Source organism: Cololabis saira, chromosome 13 (assembly GCF_033807715.1).
Source record: "Cololabis saira isolate AMF1-May2022 chromosome 13, fColSai1.1, whole genome shotgun sequence".
Taxonomy (NCBI): Eukaryota; Metazoa; Chordata; class Actinopteri; order Beloniformes; family Belonidae; genus Cololabis; species Cololabis saira.
Window position 1 is genome coordinate 1802323 of NC_084599.1, and position 20008 is coordinate 1822330.

Consider the following 20008-nt stretch of genomic DNA (forward strand, 5'->3'; position numbering starts at 1 on the left):
TTTGGAGCAGGCAATTTATTGAAAACAATTGAACTGAAATGAGCTGTTCATCAGTTGATCAAAAATGTAAGACCACATAACAAAACACCTTTATTGTACTGTATTTTCACATCTCGCCTTGGTAAGATATTAAGCCTATTTTTGTTTCATTTGTTAACTTTGTTTATTTCATGTTATTTATTAGTGTTATTTGAGCCACTCTCGTTGCTATAACATCAATCACATAGTTGATGCGTGCGTGAAAGGCCTGCGATGGACTGGCGACCTGTCCAGGTTGTACCCCTCCTCTCGCCTGAATATTAGCTGGGATAGACTCCAGCAGACCCCCGTGACCCTGCTGAGGATAAAGCGGGTATAGATGATGGATGGATGGATGGATGGATGGATGGATGGATGCATCCATGAAAGGCGAAAAAGCTTATGCGATGATGACAATGATGGATTTGCATCTAACTTTCAGTCAGGGACCTATGAACTATCAATTATCCATCAGCTCCACAATGATAATGTTAACATTAAATCAGATAGATTTGTCTGGACATTTCTCTTGCGGGACGAGGGAAGATACTAAATAAATGCATCTCTATCATTGTGCGGGCATGAATTCTCAGAGTTTTGCAAGAGCGGGCGGGAGTGGATATAAAAACGGAAGCCAGCGGGAGTGTAACACACACGTTGAGGGAGCGGATGGTAATGGTCATAAATTCAGCGGGAGCAGGATGAAGAAAACATTCTAGAACCCATCTTTCTTTCGTTTATTATCATTTGTCAAATAATTAAAGCAACCTCATACTAAATTTAAAAAAAATTACTAATTATCTGATTAGTCGACTTATCGTTTCAATAGTCGGTGACTAGTCGACTATTAAAATAGTCGTTAGTTGCAGCCCTAATCTCATGCCTGGCACATAAATGAATGGATTTTGATTCTGATATGCAAGTGCAACCTTGGTGAGTTAGAAATAATCTTGTACGTCGCCCATTTCCACAATCACAGTCTTCAGCTGGGAATAGTACTCAATTGTCACTTGGCCGTTCTCTCTGCCAAACCCTGCAGAAATCCCAAAAAAGAAACTGGTCATACCACAAATAAAAAAACATTAATTTGCTGATACCAAGCCATCATACATATCTCCCACTAAGCTAGCTTCTCCAGCTGCGATAATATTACAAGCTCCACAAAACAATGGGGACACTGAAGCCAGCACAGCTGTCTGTGTCCCACAGGAACAACTAGGTAGAAGCTTTATTTTTCAGCACCAACTAAATAAATCATCCAGGGGTCAGAGACTTGTTGTTGATCTGGAGGAAACTGGGGAAAGGGATGTCCTTAGATTGCAAAAATGCTGTAATGCTTGGTGAAAGCTCACACGTTTCCACTCTTATCTCCTGATACATGATATTCAATTTTCAATTTTATTTATATAGCGTCTAATACAACAGAGTTGTCTCTAGACGCTTTCCAGAGACCCATACCCAGAACATGACCCCCGAGCAGTTATTACATAAACAATGGCAGGTAAAAACTCCCCTATATGATCTACAACATCCTACCTGACATCTTGTATCCTCCAAATGGCACTTCTACACCGCCAATGTTGTAGTTGTTAATGTAGCAGGTTCCTGCCTCCAGGTTCTCAGCCACACGATGTGCACGAGATATGTCCCTACGGGCAGGAGAATAGATTTTAAAAGAGTCTCTCTATCTGTCTCTCTCTCTCTCTTTACAGGGTTCTGGAGGGTTTGTGTTGCCCGAAGGATCCTAGGAGCTATGTTGTCGGGGGCTGGTAGGGTCTCCTATGACAAGCAGGTCCTGGGTCCTAGGCCAGACTAAGAGCGGTTCAAAAGCTAATCATGAAAAGGAAGAAATCAGGGACCATTACGTCGCCCGGATTGACCTGGGGTTGGGGCTCTAAGGCGAGCGCCTGGTGGCCGGGTCTTTGCTCATGGTACCCGGTCGGGCTCAGCCCCAAACAGCAACGTGGGCCAGCCTTCCTGTAGGCCCACCACCCGCAGGAAGGACCGTGAGAGGCCGGTGCAATGGGGACTGGGTAGCAGTCGTGGCGGGGTGCCTCGACGACCCAATCCCCGGACCAAAACAAGTGGGGACATGGAATGTCACCTCGCTGGGGGGGAATGAGCCGGAGCTTGTGCGTGAGGTTGAGAGATACCGGCTAGAGATAGTCGGGCTCACCTCAACACATAGCTTGGGCTCTGGAACCAGCTCCTTGAAAGGGGCTTGACCCTCCACTACTCTGGAGTTGCCAAGGGTGAGAGGCGGCGGGCTGGTGTGGGCTTGGTTATAGCCCCTCAGCTCAGTCGCCATGTGTTGGAGTTCACCCCGGTGAACGAGAGGGTCGCTTCCCTGCGCCTTCGGGTCGGGAAAAGGTCTCTCACTGTTGTTTGTGCCTACGGGCCGAACAGCAGTGCGGAGTACCCGGCCTTCTTGGGGTCCCTGGGAGGAGTACTGGATAGTGCTCCAACTGGGGACTCCATTGTTCTACTAGGGGAATTCAACACTCACGTGGGCAATGACAGTGATACCTGGAGAGGCGTGATTGGGAGGAACGGCCTCCCCGATCTGAACCCGAACGGTGTTTTGTTGTTGGACTTCTGTGCTAGTCACGGTTTGTCCATAACGAACACCATGTTCAAACATAAGGGTGTCCATCAGTGCACGTGGCACCAGGACACCCTAGACCGGAGGTCAATGATCGACTTTGTTGTCGATTCATCTGACCTTCGGGCGCATGTCTTGGACACTCGGGTGAAGAGAGGGGCTGAGCTGTCAATTGATCACCACCTGGTGGTGAGTTGGATGCGCTGGCGGAGGAGGAGGTTGGACAGACCGGGCAGACCCAAACGGATTGTGAGGGTCTGTTGGGAACGTCTGGCTGAGCCCTCTGTCAGGGATGTTTTCAACTCTCATCTCCGAGAGAACTTCTCACAAATTCCGAGGGAGGCTGGGGACATTGACGTTCTCTGCCTCCATTGTCAACGCGGCGGCTCGAAGTTGTGGACGCAAAGTCTCTAGTGCCTGTCATGGCGGCAATCCTAGAACCCGGTGGTGGACACCGGAAGGATACCATTAGGCTGAAGAAGGAGTCCTACCAGGCCATGTTGGCCTGTGAGATTCCTGACACAGTAGATAGGTACCGGCAGGCCAAGCAAGACGCAGCTCGGGCAGTCCTGGAGGCAGAAATTCTGGCAAACCATCCGGCGCCTCAGACACGGGAAGCAGTACTCTGCCAACACCGTTTAACAGCAGCGCAGGTTGACCTCGAATTTGGACAATGTCGGACGGTGGGAGGAATACTTCGAGGATCTCCTCAATCCGACTGACATGCCTTCCACTGAGGAAGCAGAGAGTATGGACTCGGGGACGTGCTCATCCATCACCCAAGCTGAGGTCACTGAGGTGGTTCATAAGCTCCTCAGTGGCACCGGGGGTGGATGAGATTCGCCCCGAGTACCTCAAGTCTCTGGATGTCGTAGGGCTGTCTTGGTTGACACGCCTCTGCGACATTGCATGGAGGAAGGGGACAGTACCACTGGAGTGGCAAACCGGGGTGGTGGTCCCTCTTTTTAAAAAGGGGGACCGGAGAGTGTGTTCCAACTACAGGGGGATCACACTTCTCAGCCTCCCTGGGAAAGTCTACGCCAAGGTACTGGAGAGGAGATTACGGCCGATAGTTGAGCCTCGGATTCAGGAGGAACAATGCGGTTTTCGTCCCTCTCGTGGTCGCCTCCCACGAATGAACTTTTGGGTAGTGACCGAAAGGACAAGATCGCGGATATAAGAGGCCAAGATGAGTTTCCTCCGCAGGGTGGCTGGACGCTCCCTTAGAGATGAGTTTCCTCCGCAGGGTGGCTGGACGCTCCCTTAGAGATAGGGTGAGGAGTTCGATCACCCGGGAGGAGCTCGGAGTCGAGCCGCTACTCCTTCACATTGAGAGGAGTCAGCTGAGGTGGCTTGGGCATCTGTACCGGATCCTCCTGGATCCTCCCTACGGAGGTGTTCCAGGCATGTCCCTCCTCCCTAGGGAGGTGTTCCAGGCATGTCCCTCCTCCCTAGGGAGGTGTTCCAGGCATGTCCCTCCGGGAGGAGACCACGGGGAAGACCCAGGACACACTGGAGAGACTATGTCTCTCCAGCGTGTCCTGGGAACGCCTCGGACTCGCCTCGGACTCCCCTCGGAAGAGATGGAGGAAGAGCTGGAGGAAGGAAGAGCTGGAGGAAGAGCTGGAGGAAGGAAGAGCTGGAGGAAGAGCTGGAGGAAGAGCTGGAGGAAGAGCTGGAGGAAGGGCTGGAGGAAGAGCTGGAGGAAGTGTCTGGGGTGAAGGAAGTCTGGATATCTGCTCAGACTGCTGCCACCGGGACCCGGTAACTGATAAGCGGTAGAAAATGGATGGATGGATAAGACTAAGACAAAACATTTTATGATTTCATCAGCAATCAGGAAATGGGTCAAAGACGTGACGCTTACTTTTTCTGTCCGATGGAACTTTTTACCTAATAATAAACATAAAAATGAATAAAAAATATAACATGTATGTCTAATATGTTCCTTCTACATGTGCCCACTCTTATTTTATTTAAACATGTTGGTTATTGGTCATTTTCTGCCATCTGAAGTGTGAAAACATCATGTGGGGTGACCGTCCGGCCTTGACTTCTGTTTGGACAACTGGTTTTAAACCACATTAAAACAATTTAAAAATAATGCTTGCCCTATTGGGCAAACTTTCAAACTTGTTTTAGATTTATTGACAAAGTTATGGAACATTTGTACACACATTTCAATCATAATACACAAACTAATCTTGTCCGAATATGTTCATTGTCTGAATTATCATCTGGGGTGACCATGAAAAAAATACAATTGAGGGACTTTTATATTGACAATCATCTCAAAGAGGATGTTGCATCAGCCAGTTACTCCATGAGGGTCCCAGAGAGACAACCTGCAGGTCAGTAGTCTCTCTCTCCTTTACAAATAAATCCTCTTTCTAACTGCTGCAGTGTATACGTCACATTTTGATATCATGTGGGGTGACCACCCTAAAACTGTAAATAATTCGTTTTATTTGCAAATCTATATTTTGAAGGTAAATTTGTTAGTGATATGTGGTGAGAAGTAGCTAGCTTAGATCATATAGCTAACTGTTAGCCTGTTATATTTGATTAAACTTGAAAGCATCATGTGGGGTGACCACCTGTCATGTGGGGTAACCAACAAATGGCAATTCTGTATCAAATTCAAAATTGAATGTCTATCAGTTTTGGTTCAAATATGAATTATTGGTATAGCATGCATAAGTGGATACACCTTGTACACATTTTAAATCAGTTTTATGAATTTTAGAGTAAGTAAGAGGGTGACCCTGCCATTATGGATAGAATGTATTTAAAAATGGTTTTTAATGGTTTTTTCTGGTTGGTAGAGGATGGCAATGCCCAGGACTGTCACTTAGGTAGAAGCACGGGGTGGTAAAAATGGGAAAAAAAAAAACGGGATAAAAAAAATGAGGAAGGAAAAAAAAAAAAAAAAATGTTTTTTAAAAAATGAAAGGAAACATGTGTCTATCTTTCTTGAAAAGTTAATTTAATTACTGATACTTATTAAAATATACATTTTGTTATGGAAATCTATTAATTTTGAGATAAATTACGGTCGCCCCAAATGAGGCCTTATACGTCTTTGACCCGAATATTGAAATGGTCAACCCAGCAGAAAGCAAAACCTTATCGTTAAGAGCAAGACATAACCAACATTTGTCAGTGAAGTTGTCTTTTCTAACCTGGTAAAGACCCCTGAGGCCAGTCCAAAGGTGGTGTTGTTAGCCCTCGCTATCACTTCTTCCTCTGTGTCAAAAGGCAGGACACACATGACGGGGCCAAAAATCTCCTCCTTCACACAGGTCATGTCATCTCTGCAGTTGTCTGTGAATGGAGTGTATTTAAACTGAGAAATAGCTCAAGTTATAAACACATACACACACACACACCGTATTTTGTGAACCATAAGGCTCACCGCATTATAATGCGCATGATAAAACAAATATAAAGCAAAAAACATATATATATATATATATATATATATATATATATATATATATATATATATATATATATATATAAATAAAAACAACAAAAGTAATTCACTGAACACTTAAGTCATTTTTTTTAGAAACAGTGCAAGTCTTTTTGTCATACCTAGTACACAGGGTGACATGAAATACCCCTCCTTCAACTGGGAGTTACTTGGGATGAAAGACTCTCCTCCACAAAGAACTGTAGCACCCTGAGGAAAGGAATAGAAAAAAAATACAGTCAAAAAAAGGAGAGCGGAATAACAAAAATTAAGTTCACCCGCATACTCTAATTGTTTTGTGTTTGGTTAAAATACTTGTTTTATTATTCATAAACAACTCTCATGCAGGAGAAAAATCCTCTGATCTCATAACAATCAACACACCTCTTTCTTGGCTTGACTGATGAATCCCAGCACTTTCTCTAGGTGGGGCTTGCTGATGAGCGCTCCCATTCGGGTGCTTTCAAGCAATGGGTCACCCACAAGGATGGCCTTGGTCCTTTTGACAACTTCCTGCAGGAACTGTGGCATGATAGCTCTTTGCACAAATACTCTGGTCCCATTGCAGCAAACCTGTGTTTCAGACAGCCCTTTAATCCCACAAGAGTTTCTCAGGGTCATCTTAAAACAGTGAATTATGAAATGCATTGGTCTCACCTGCCCCTGTGTGAGGAAGTTTGCCATGAGTGCCCCTTTCACCGCGTTCTCCAAATCACAGTCATTGAAGATAATGAGGGGGGACTTCCCTCCAAGCTCCAAAGTCACCTGTTTCACACCTTTTGCAGACATTTCCATGACCTGAAATCAAAGACGGGTGCAGTAATTTGACTTTATCAGTGTACTGGTCAAACATATTGTAACATTTGAATTACCTTTTTGCCTGTGGGAACACTGCCAGTAAAAGAGACTTTAGCAACCTTTGGATGATAACAGAGCAAGGAGCCAGTCTCTGCCCCACCTTGAACTACGCAGAAGAGACCATCAGGTACTCCTGCCTCTTTGTAGATTTCTGCTAAGATGACGGCAGTCACAGGTGTCATGGGAGAGGGCTTGAACACCATAGCATTACCTAAAAAAACAAAAATATACCACAAAAATGCAGTCAGCGTTGTGATTCCTGTCCTGATACATGACATTGTGAACAAGCAGAAATAATTGTATAAAAAGAGGATTCCTGACAGTCCTGCTTCTCTTTACTCTTGTCTTACCTACCTTGGCCCGGTTTCCCAGATCAGTTAAGTAGCTCTTAACAGCAAAAGACTTCTTTCAAACCTTCTCAAGGAGCCTGTGAAAGAAAAATCGCGTTTCCCAGAGTCGCTCTTAGCTTAAGAATCTCTTTCATTAAGAAGGAAATGAAAGATGCTGCTGACCCAGTCTTTACAGTTACCTTTACCTTCTTAGTGAACAAAGACTCACAGATCCAGACGCGTCAGGCAAATCAATATCACACCAAGCAATGAGATATTAAAACAATGCACCCGCACAAATTTTGATCTATTTTATACTTTAGATTTATATTGTTTAGCATTCATTGGTGACAGCAAAGGGAGAAAAAAAGAAAAATAAGGAATAACAAGTGTGTTCCTGTATATGTTTTATGCATTACGCACAAATAAAACGATCATCATGACTATCATTTATCATAATTTGTCTGCAAACATCCCACATCTGCGTGAACATATGAGATAATGTACCACACTCAAAAATGCATCAGGGCACATCAAAGTGGTCTCCATCCCTGGTCCTCAGGACCCCCTGTCCTGCATGTTTTAGATATTTCCCCTCAGAACCCTGATAAAAATGACTGTCATTAACAGACTTGTGCAGACCTGGATGACAAGCTGATGACGACCATTAATTAGAATCAGGTGTGATGATGCAAGGAAACATCTAAAACATGCAGGATGGGGGTCCTGAGGACCAGGGTTGGAGACCCTGCTGTAAACTATCATGTATTGTCCTGGTGGCTTTTCAACTTTACTCAGAGGCTGTACATATCCTACATTGTAGTCCATTATCAATGTGTCTCCCTATTGCTGGGAAATCAGATCCCTGAAGGTGCAGCAGTGGGACTGGGGTCGTTTGGGGCTGTTGGGTCTTCTTGCTCTTTGCTGATGAATTAGTTTGATTGTCAAAAACTTGCAGATATTTTCTCCCACTGGACGGATGCTTTAACTCCACACGACGTTTTCATATTAGATGTTGACGAGGCAGATGTTCAGACTTGTTTTCTCAGCGCAGGTGGACATAATTTGCACAGAAAGGTTAGATTTCTACCGTCGGACTCTTTGGGAGACGATGTGTAAAATTCCCGCAGATAATGATAAGTGGATCATCATCTGACGGCTCGCTGACGCTGCATCCGCAACGTCTCTTTTCACCTGTCAAGGCTGATTTATGGTTCCGCGTTACACCAACGCAGACCCTACGCCGTAGGCTACGGCGTCGATTTAACACGGAACCATAAATCAGGCTTCATTCATAAAGACTGCAACGGGCTCGTCCAGTATTTTAAATGTGCGCGCCGCCCGCTGGTGAAATGAGAAAGATTATTTCGTAATAATTGGACCTAAGCAGTGAAGCTGAAACTCACATAATCTGAACAGTTCAAATTCCAGTTCATGATCTGCAGAATGAACAAGTTCACGTTCAAGTTCTTTACTTGCAAATATGTTGCGTTCAGTTCAAAGTTCTCACAGAAATTAACGTGTTCAATGAACGCGTTTATTTGAACTCGTTCATGCACAACATTGCTGGCTGCACTGCGTTATTACGCAGTGGGGAGCTTCCTGGAGATGTTGGGGGACGGTGGGGAGCTTCCTGGAGGTGGTGGGGGACAGTGGGGAGCTTCCTGGAGGTGGTGGGGGACGGTGGGGAGCTTCCTGGAGGTGGTGGGGGACAGTGGGGAGCTTCCTGGAGGTGGTGGGGGACTGAGCTTCCTGGAGGTGGTGGGGGACAGTGGGGAGCTTCTTGGAGGTGGTGGGGGACGGTGGGGAGCTTCCTGGAGGTGGTGGGGGACGGTGGGGAGCTTCCTGGAGGTGGTGGGGGACGGTGGGGAGCTTCCTGGAGGTGGTGGGGGACGGTGGGGAGCTTCCTGGAGGTGGTGGGGGACGGTGGGGAGCTTCCTGGAGGTGGTGGGGGACGGTGGGGAGCTTCCTGGAGGTGGTGGGGGACGGTGGGGAGCTTCCTGGAGGTGGTGGGGGACGGTGGGGAGCTTCCTGGAGGTGGTGGGGGACGGTGGGGAGCTTCCTGGAGGTGGTGGGGGACGGTGGGGAGCTTCCTGGAGGTGGTGGGGGACGGTGGGGAGCTTCCTGGAGGTGGTGGGGGACGGTGGGGAGCTTCCTGGAGGTGGTGGGGGACGGTGGGGAGCTTCCTGGAGGTGGTGGGGGACGGTGGGGAGCTTCCTGGAGGTGGTGGGGGACGGTGGGGAGCTTTCTGGAGGTGGTGGGGGACGGTGGGGAGCTTCCTGGAGGTGGTGGGGGACGGTGGGGAGCTTCCTGGAGGTGGTGGGGGACGGTGGGGAGCTTCCTGGAGGTGGTGGGGGACGGTGGGGAGCTTCCTGGAGGTGGTGGGGGACGGTGGGGAGCTTCCTAGAGGTGGTGGGGGACGGTGGGGAGCTTCCTGGAGGTGGTGGGGGACAGTGGGGAGTTTCCTGGAGGTGGTGGGGGACAGTGGGGAGCTTCCTGGAGGTGGTGGGGGACGGTGGGGAGCTTCCTGGAGGTGGTGGGGGACGGTGGGGAGCTTCCTGGAGATGGTGGGGGACAGTGGGGAGCTTCCTGGAGGTGGTGGGGGACGGTGGGGAGCTTCCTAGAGGTGGTGGGGGACGGTGGGGAGCTTCCTGGAGGTGGTGGGGGACGGTGGGGAGCTTCCTGGAGATGGTGGGGGACAGTGGGGAGCTTCCTGGAGGTGGTGGGGGACGGTGGGGAGCTTCCTGGAGATGGTGGGGGACAGTGGGGAGCTTCCTGGAGGTGGTGGGGGACAGTGGGGAGCTTCCTGGAGGTGGTGGGGGACAGTGGGGAGCTTCCTGGAGGTGGTGGGGGACTGAGCTTCCTGGAGGTGGTGGGGGACTGAGCTTCCTGGAGGTGGTGGGGGACAGTGGGGAGCTTCCTGGAGGACAGTGGGGAGCTTCCTGGAGGACAGTGGGGAGCTTCCTGGAGGACAGTGGGGAGCTTCCTGGAGGTGGTGGGGGACAGTGGGGAGCTTCCTGGAGGTGGTGGGGGACGGTGGGGAGCTTCCTGGAGGTGGTGGGGGACGGTGGGGAGCTTCCTGGAGGTGGTGGGGGACAGTGGGGAGCTTCCTGGAGGTGGTGGGGGACGGTGGGGAGCTTCCTGGAGGTGGTGGGGGACGGTGGGGAGCTTCCTGGAGGTGGTGGGGGACGGTGGGGAGCTTCCTGGAGGTGGTGGGGGACAGTGGGGAGCTTCCTGGAGGTGGTGGGGGACAGTGGGGAGCTTCCTGGAGGTGGTGGGGGACAGTGGAGAGCTTCCTGGAGGTGGTGGGGGACTGAGCTTCCTGGAGGTGGTGGGGGACTGAGCTTCCTGGAGGTGGTGGGGGACAGTGGGGAGCTTCCTGGAGGTGGTGGGGGACAGTGGGGAGCTTCCTGGAGGTGGTGGGGGACAGTGGGGAGCTTCCTGGAGGACAGTGGGGAGCTTCCTGGAGGACAGTGGGGAGCATCCTGGAGGTGGTGGGGGACAGTGGGGAGCTTCCTGGAGGTGTTGGGGGACAGTGGGGAGCTTCCTGGAGGTGGTGGGGGACGGTGGGGAGCTTCCTGGAGGTGGTGGGGGACAGTGGGGAGCTTCCTGGAGGTGGTGGGGGACAGTGGGGAGCTTCCTGGAGGTGGTGGGGGACGGTGGGGAGCTTCCTGGAGGTGGTGGGGGACGGCACCGGACTCAGCAAGTCGTCGGTGTCACGGAGGGTGGCAGCCGTGACACCGATCCTCCGGCGCCATGCCCGAGCACACATCAAGATGCCACCACAAGGGTGGAGATCCGCCAGGTCCACCAAGGATTCCCCGCCATGGATGGGATCCCCCGGGTGATTGGTGTTGAGGAGCAGCGCTGCGTGTCTCCAAACACCCGCAAATATAACGTTGATGAATGCAAGATTCTGCTTAATAGTGAAAAAGGTCAAGCAGCTAAATAAACTTCAGAATATTTTTTTGAGGTGAAGGATTCTGTTTTACTTGTCACGAGGGCACAATGTGGTCCTATATGCTGATCGTTTTGTCCTTCCGTCCATCTTTCACATTTAATAAAAACAATACATTTCCTCATTGTTCTCTTACCAAGACTACTTCTTATTTAGTTCCAGTCTTGTTTTCATCATGAAAAAGGGTCATTAAAGTATATTTATCATCTTAGTTTTTCATTATAACACACATAACGCACAGGCAGCAGGGAATTAGTGCGTTAGGGAGTAGTGCTGCGTGTGAAAATGCGCTGATAGTGATCGGTGATCGATTTGCCTGGCATCGATTGATTTGGTTTCAGAACCGCGGTGGTGGACAGCTCCTCCAAAGAGCTTCTAAAAGAGCAAAACTAAAGAGCGGTCCTGAGAACGGTGTTAAGAAGTCATCTGGGACCACCCGTATCTTAGGGTCCCTTCTTAGTTGAAACTTTCTTTGAACCTCTCTTAAATCCTTAAGAGAGGTCGGATCTGGGAAACCCGGCCCTTATCTTTAAGGTGTAGACAGCAGATATGTTGTGAAATATACTATTTTGAATTTTAAAGCAGTTGATGGCAACTCTACTACAGTACATACTAACCACATGCTAGGGCGGGTGCAGACTTCCATGATGCAATCTGGAAAGGGTAGTTCCATGCACCAATTCCAACACACACACCAAGGGGCTCTCGCCTGGTGTAAGCAAATGCTCCACCAGGTAGTTTGATGTGCTGACCTGCAGTGAATGACATCAAAATATTTATTAAAAACAACAACAACAACAACAACATCGTTCATCACACCTCCAAGCTACAGTATGGTTGTGTACTTTGGAAATTTACAGAACAAAAGGTGTTGGTGGACCCACCTGCAAGTGTACCCGCCATGCCAGCATAATATTCAATACACTGCCAGGCTATATCAATGTCCACTAGAGCTTCAGTGATGGACTTGCCATTGTTAATTACTTCTAGTGTTGCAATCTTCTCCCTTCTTTCCTGTTTTAAGAATAAGAAAAAAATAGTAAACTTGGTTAATACATTGGAGTAATACATTTATTTTTTGGGGGTTCATTTCAACTCCTCCTACCTATCCGATATTTAGGCATAATCATCAGAGCTGTCAGAGCTAACAAAACTAAATTATGTTAAGCTCTCAAAGATAATAGAAAATGATCCCACCCGCTGGAGTTCTCTGCCCATTTCATTCATGGGGTGAATTGCCACCATTAAAGTGATGGTTTTACTAAAAATAAAATAATATTTTTCTCAATGATACCCCTCAAAACTCCTTCTTCATGGTTTAAGTCACTGGACTCATACGTATCAAAATGTCACTGTATATCTTAAAATGGTGCAAAAGGCCACTCACTAGAAAAAAATGAATAAATTAAAAATCACTCACATGGCTGTTTTGCTATGATTAGTCAAAATAACAAGCATCATAAATGTCTTAAAAGTATCAACATTAGCTCCTGTCTGACAGCCTGGTGAGACTTCCTTAAAATAATCAAAGTATCACTTTCTCCATATGATCGCACACCCATCTGGAACAACCCAGACATTCTGAAAAATGATAAAAAGACGGTAAACTTCACTGAGTAAAGTGGCCGAGGAATAAAATATTTAAAACATATAATCATTAGATGTTTAAAATGTCAATCCATAGATGTATATGTCTGTTAAAACTTAAAATGTATATCATATTGACATTGTAGTTATTGACAAGTCATGATTTCATATTTAATATTGGGATTCATTATACTATATTAAATCTGTTATCCTGTGGAAACAATTTTATGGTGCTTACAGTGTAAGAAATAAAATATAAAACAAGTAATGTTATAAGCCATGCTGTAAAAAGGCTACAGAAACAGTCCTAAACAGCTGGCGTACGCACTTTTCTGAGGTTTTGTCCATTGGCAACACTCACTGGTGATGCAGTGAAGTGCAGAACATGAGGAAACGTGACGTCAACAATAAGTTCAGGACCACGTGAAGGACACGACAGTCCCCACATCACCAGATAATTTACACAAGAGTGGAGCTGCAACAATCTCACAATCAACCACATGATCTGAACAAACAACTAAAGGAGCTCAACGATGGAAACAGCAAATCCTGATGGAGCTTTGGCTCCGTTAGAGGAACCTGCTGATGATCAGATCACACCGACCTGCTGGTCCAGGACTAAGACTGGACCATCAGCTGGTTTAGTCTGGACCTGCTGGTCCAGGATCAAGACTGGACCATCAGCTGGTTTAGTCTGGACCTGCTGGTCCAGAACTAAGACTGGACCATCAGCTGGTTTAGTCTGGACCTGCTAGTCCAGGACTAAGACTGGACCATCAGCTGGTTTAGTCTGGACCTGCTGGTCCAGGACTAAGACTGGACCATCAGCTGGTTTAGTCTGGATCTGCTGGTTCAGGACTAAGACTGGACCATCAGCTGGTTTAGTCTGGATCTGCTGGTCCAGGACTAAGACTGGACCATCAGCTGGTTTAGTCTGGATCTGCTGGTCCAGGACTAAGACTGGACCATCAGCTGGTTTAGTCTGGACCTGCTAGTCCAGGACTAAGACTGGACCATCAGCTGGTTTAGTCTGGACCTGCTGGTCCAGGACTAAGACTGGACCATCAGCTGGTTTAGTCTGGATCTGCTGGTCCAGGATCAAGACTGGACCATCAGCTGGTTTAGTCTGGATCTGCTGGTCCAGGATCAAGACTGGACCATCAGCTGGTTTAGTCTGGATCTGCTGGTCCAGGACTAAGACTGGACCATCAGCTGGTTTAGTCTGGATCTGCTGGTCAAGGACTAAGACTGGACCATCAGCTGGTTTAGTCTGGATCTGCTGGTCCAGGACTAAGACTGGACCATCAGCTGGTTTAGTCTGGATCTGCTGGTCCAGGACTAAGACTGGACCATCAGCTGGTTTAGTCTGGATCTGCTGGTCCAGGACTAAGACTGGACCATCAGCTGGTTTAGTCTGGACCTGCTGATCCAGGACTAAGACTGGACCATCAGCTGGTTTAGTCTGGATCTGCTGGTCCAGGACTAAGACTGGACCATCAGCTGGTTTAGTCTGGACCTGCTGATCCAGGACTAAGACTGGACCATCAGCTGGTTTAGTCTGGACCTGCTGGTCCAGGACTAAGACTGGACCATCAGCTGGTTTAGTCTGGACCTGCTGGTCCAGGACTAAGACTGGACCATCAGCTGGTTTAGTCTGGACCTGCTGGTCCAGGACTAAGACTGGACCATCAGCTGGTTTAGTCTGGATCTGCTGGTCCAGGACTAAGACTGGACCATCAGCTGGTTTAGTCTGGACCTGCTGGTCCAGGACTAAGACTGGACCATCAGCTGGTTTAGTCTGGACCTGCTGGTCCAGGACTAAGACTGGACCATCAGCTGGTTTAGTCTGGATCTGCTGGTCCAGGACTAAGACTGGACCATCAGCTGGTTTAGTCTGGACCTGCTGGTCCAGGACTAAGACTGGACCATCAGCTGGTTTAGTCTGGATCTGCTGGTCCAGGACTAAGACCGGACCATCAGCTGGTTTAGGTACCAAGAGGATCTTCTGGATCTCTGTCCTGAACTGGACCAGCTGCTCCGGTTCAGACCAACATGATCTTTTCACTGGGAGCCGCTGACGGATCGGACATTTCTCTGTCACCATGACGACCGTATGGGACGAGTACTCGAGATAAAAGCCAGATCCTAAAACATCCCATAACTGTGTCTGGACATAAAAACATTAAAATACATTTTGCAGCAAAGAACCAGTTCTGTAAAGTTGTCTTTTAAAAATAAAACTAAGATGTCATGGAAAGGTTGGTTGGTACGAACTGATGTGACTCACTCACTCACTCACTCATCTTCTCCCGCTTCATCCGTTACCGGGTCGCGGGGGCAGCAGCCTCAGCAGGGATGCCCAGACTTCCCTCACCCCAGACACTTCCTCCAGCTCTTCCGGGGGGAGTCCGAGGCGTTCCCAGGCCAGCCGAGAGACATAGTCTCTCCAGCGTGTCCTGGGTCTTCCCCGGGGTCTCCTCCCGGTGGGACATGCCTGGAACACCTCCCTAGGGAGGCGTCCAGGAGGCATCCGGTACAGATGCCCAAGCCACCTCAGCTGACTCCTCTCAATGTGGAGGAGTAGCGGCTCGACTCCGAGCTCCTCCCGGGTGACCGAACTCCTCACCCTATCTCTAAGGGAGCGTCCAGCCACCCTGCGGAGGAAACTCATCTCGGCCGCTTGTATCCGCGATCTTGTCCTTTCGGTCACTACCCAAAGTTCATGACCATAGGTGAGGGTAGGGGCGTAGATTGACCGGTAAATCGAGAGCTTCGCCTTTCGACTCAGCTCCCTCTTTACCACGACGGTCCAGTACATCGACCGCATTACTGCGGACGCTGCACCGATCCGCCTGTCAGTCTCACGCTCCATTGTTCCCTCACTCGTGAACAAGATCCCGAGATACTTGAACTCCTCCACCTGAGGCAGGACTTCTCCACCCACCAGCAATGATGAATAAAGTTGTTATTGAATGTTTGGGCAACTTTCAGAATCTGATATTAGTCAGCTGCAGGAGCTGCAGGTCCAGAAAGTGTTTCTCCGGTGATGGACCGGGACCTGGACCTGGACCTGGACCGGTCTCTCCTCCCGGGAACCGGACCGGTCTCTCCTCCCGGACCTGGACCTGGACCACTCTCTCCTCCTGGACCTGGACCTGGACCTGGACCGGTCTCTCCTCCTGGACCTGGACCGGTCTCTCCTCCTGGACCTGGACCTGTCTCTCCTCCTGGACCGGGACCTGGACCTGGACCGGTCTCTCCTCCTGGACCTGGACCTGGACCGGTCTCTCCTCCTGGACCTGGACCTGTCTCTCCTCCTGGACCGGGACCTGGACCTGGACCGGTCTCTCCTCCTGGACCTGGACCTGGACCGGTCTCTCCTCCTGGACCTGGACCGGTCTCTCCTCCTGGACCTGGACCTGGACCGGTCTCTCCTCCTGGACCTGGACCTGGACCGGTCTCTCCTCCTGGACCTGGACCTGGACCGGTCTCTCCTCCTGGACCTGGACCTAGACCGGTCTCTTCTCCTGGACCTGGACCGGTCTCTCCTCCTGGACCTGGACCGGTCTCTCCTCCTGGACCTGGAAATGGACCGGTCTCTCCTCCTGGACCTGGACCTAGACCGGTCTCTTCTCCTGGACCTGGACCGGTCTCTCCTCCTGGACCGGGACCCGGACTGGTTTCTCCTCCGGCGGCTGCAACACTCCGAGTTACAGCAACTTTGCTCTTCATTTCTCACGTTTGCATAACTTGTCTTTATTTCTGCCACGGAGGGATCAGATCGTGATGCTTCATATTTTAAATATGTTTAAATAAAGTCGATGTTTGCGTTGTTATACTAATGAGAGTGGTGATCGTGAACATTCACAATTTGGATTCGGGCGTTCACAGTTTCTAACATCTGAATTTGTTTTTTTGTGTATCCAAGAATTCCACGCACGGATTCACGTTGAAATCCACACACTCTTTGAGTGATGCCCCAGGTCTGAGTTTCACCTTTTCTCTCTCTCTCTCTCTCTCTCTCTCTCTCTCTCTCTCTCTCACTCACTCACTCACACACTCACACACTCACACACACAGAAATGTGGTAGTTGTTTCAAATTATAGGCGTTTTCTGTTACAAAGTTGTGCACAAATCAAGGGGTAATGGAAACGTGACTTGTCTGAACTTCTCACCCTGATAATGCGCGCGGCCTCGAGCATTACGCGAGCTCTTTCCATGCCAGCCATTTTGCTCCATTTTAGGTAAGCAGTGTGAGCACTCTGTATGGCTTCATCCACCTCTTCAGCTCCGCAGGGAACCGTCTGACACAAGACTCGGCCTGTACACAAGAACAACCAGTACACTGACAGGTGTACAACAACTGCAGAGAACAAGTTAAATTGCATGTTAAATTAACTAACTAATGTACCGTGAGTGTCTTAAGAGTATTGCTTACCTTATATATATATATAAATATATATATATATAAATATATATTAATAAAATAAATGTATATGATATATTAAACTATATATGATATCCATCCATCCATTATCTATACGCTTTATCCTTTTCAGGGTCACGGGGGTCTGCTGGAGTCTATCCCAGCTCATTACAGGCCGGGGTTACACCCTGGACAGGTCACCAGTCCATCGCAGGACCACATATACACCAACAACCATGCACACTCACACTTACGGGCAATTTAGAATCACCAATTAACCTAGCATGCATGTTTTTGGACTGTTGGAGGAAACCGGCGTACCCGGAGGAAAACCATGCAAGCACGGGGAGAACATGCAAACTCCACACAGAAAGGCCCCTGCTGGGCCTGGGAGTTGAACCGGGGACCTTCTTGCTGCGAGGCAACAGTGCTAACCACTAAGCCACCGTGCTATATTAAATATATAAAAAATTAATTTATATATGCCATAGGTTTTTATCAACATGGTTTTAACCATTAATATATATGTAGACAAAGTAAAAAAGAAAAAAGAGAAAAGTATTGCTTACTGTAATGATAGGTGCTAACAAAGGTACTACCCATAGGTGGCAGTATAACCTCACTTTAGAGTGTATGTTGATACAGGAAGTTATGCAGAACAGTGTGTTTAGACGGCGTGACAGTCCTTGAATAAACAACTAGCTGAAGCTAGTATGAAGTTCAAATTGATGTTTTATTCATAGAAGAATAAGAACATTACACTTACCATCTATTACAGATATTCAGCTCAAATTCCAAGAAGAAGTGGAAAACATGAATCACTTGTAATTATTTTACCGTGTACCATCATGTTGTCCAGGAGACTATATCATGTGTGTATATATATATATATATATATATATATATATATATATATATATATATATATATATAAATATATATATATAAATAAATAATAGAAGTTTAGGAGTTTACCAGTTGCGGGCTCAAACACCGGCTCGGCCCCTTGCTCTTGTCTGGGTTTCACTCGGTTCCCCCCCCAGAAGTTCAGCGGACCTCTGACCACCGCAGTCCCCGTCGAAGGGCCGGGGGTCGTGTCGAGAAGGGACGTCGACATTTTCACTCAAAATGTTGCCTGCAGCAAAAGTGGAACATTTGATAAAATGTGTGAAAATGATCCCCTATCAATAGCGCTGCGTACTCCGACCGGTTATGAAGGGAACTAGCGGGGAGACGTGGCTCAACACCACGGAAATGAGCACACACTCTTTTCTTTCTTTTACACACAGTGGAAGAAAACGAACAAAAGATGTAAAGATGCACGATTAATACCTCCGGAAACAAGGTGCCAAATCCCGTACACTTCTGATTTCACGCCACGTTTCGGGCTGGGCCGAGCAGGACCGAGCAGGACCGTCCTATGGAGAGATAAACGGGCCACAATCTGCCGATCCAGTGACGTGTTCTGGAGTAAAATTGCGAAAAAGCGCCATTGTCAGCCGGACTCGGACTTTGGCCGGTTGAGGGTGAAAAGGGAGATAGGGAAAAAAGGACGAAGAAGGGATATAAGAGAGGGACAAATGGATTGTCAATATACATTTGACATAGCCTACGATAAAATATACCAGTACACCAGTCATTTTCCATTAGCTGGATAACTAAGTGTTTCATGTACTTATATTGTGACTAGTGGCCTATATGTTTAGTTTGTGTATTACAGAGACAACCATAGACATGTCTCCTCCTCCTCCCATGGAGCTGCTGCGATACGTCAACGTCGCCGCCATATTGGATGTTCAAGACTGCGCTGTAAACTAATCTAATACGAGTAGTAAATGGACTTATTTTCATAAAGCGTCTTTCTACAAAGAAATTTACGTTTTACGTCTCATTTATTAATTCACACACGCACTAATATACTTGGGAAACTACGGAGCCCCTAAAGGGACATGGATTTTTATTTTTTTATATAATGGGTGCGTCCGAAATCACATATTAAATAGTATGTACTAAAAAGTATGCTTAAATTTGGCACACTTTTGAGTAAATATCAGTAGTGTGCATTAATTCGGACGTACTATTAAGTGCGCATACGTCACTTCCTGCCGTAGGGAGGGGGGTGTTACCATGGTAACCTGTCACGGCAGCGGTAGTAGCGCTCCGCTCCGATCTGCTCCGCTCTTTCTCGTTTATCCCGGCCCAAACAAGATGGCATTTCCCCTGCGCAGTGTGGTTTTATTCTCACCTAGTGAACTTCTAACGAGAAACAGAAGAAGGCGGCTTAACAGACGTCGGGACTCCGACAGGGAACTGCATCGCCAGATACTCCTCTATTTAGAGGAAAAGGCAAGCATAAAACTTTTTTTTACTTCTCAGGGAATATGAGTTACGAAGTTCTATTTAATATGCTGTACATAACAAAAAATAAAATAAATGTATTTTAAAGATATAAATATAAAATAGAATATCTTGTGAATATATCTAGTTTAATTCCTCATTTGATGTAATTAGGGCACTGACAGTGCGAAGGCCCTATTGTACCTGTAGTTTATATTTGACATGTCTACTCATTAAATTAGACACATTTGCAATACACTGAAATATACTTGGGTAATTTCATGGTTAGTTTAGGCTATTTAAAAACTGATGGAATATATATTTTGGTATGAACCATTTTTTGCAGTAACCCAAAGCAGCATACTAAGCATTACCATTTATAAGGAACTGTATACCTATAGCCTACTTTTGTGCCTT

At 47.7% G+C, this 20008-nt stretch overlaps 1 protein-coding gene across 1 annotated transcript; it reads right to left on the bottom strand.

Annotated features, from left to right (window-relative positions):
- Positions 1 to 18806, bottom strand: LOC133457960 (4-trimethylaminobutyraldehyde dehydrogenase). The gene is made up of 12 exons (XM_061737361.1): positions 18587 to 18806; positions 18230 to 18389; positions 17004 to 17149; positions 12125 to 12254; positions 11858 to 11992; positions 6968 to 7164; positions 6753 to 6893; positions 6480 to 6668; positions 6218 to 6305; positions 5803 to 5944; positions 1555 to 1667; positions 1 to 1051 (listed from the first exon to the last, which is right to left on the bottom strand). Exons 2-12 carry the CDS (start codon positions 18369 to 18371, stop codon positions 957 to 959), a joined length of 1518 nt encoding a protein of 505 aa, XP_061593345.1. The 5' UTR covers positions 18372 to 18389; positions 18587 to 18806; the 3' UTR covers positions 1 to 956.
- Between the last annotated feature and the right edge of the window lie 1202 nt (positions 18807 to 20008).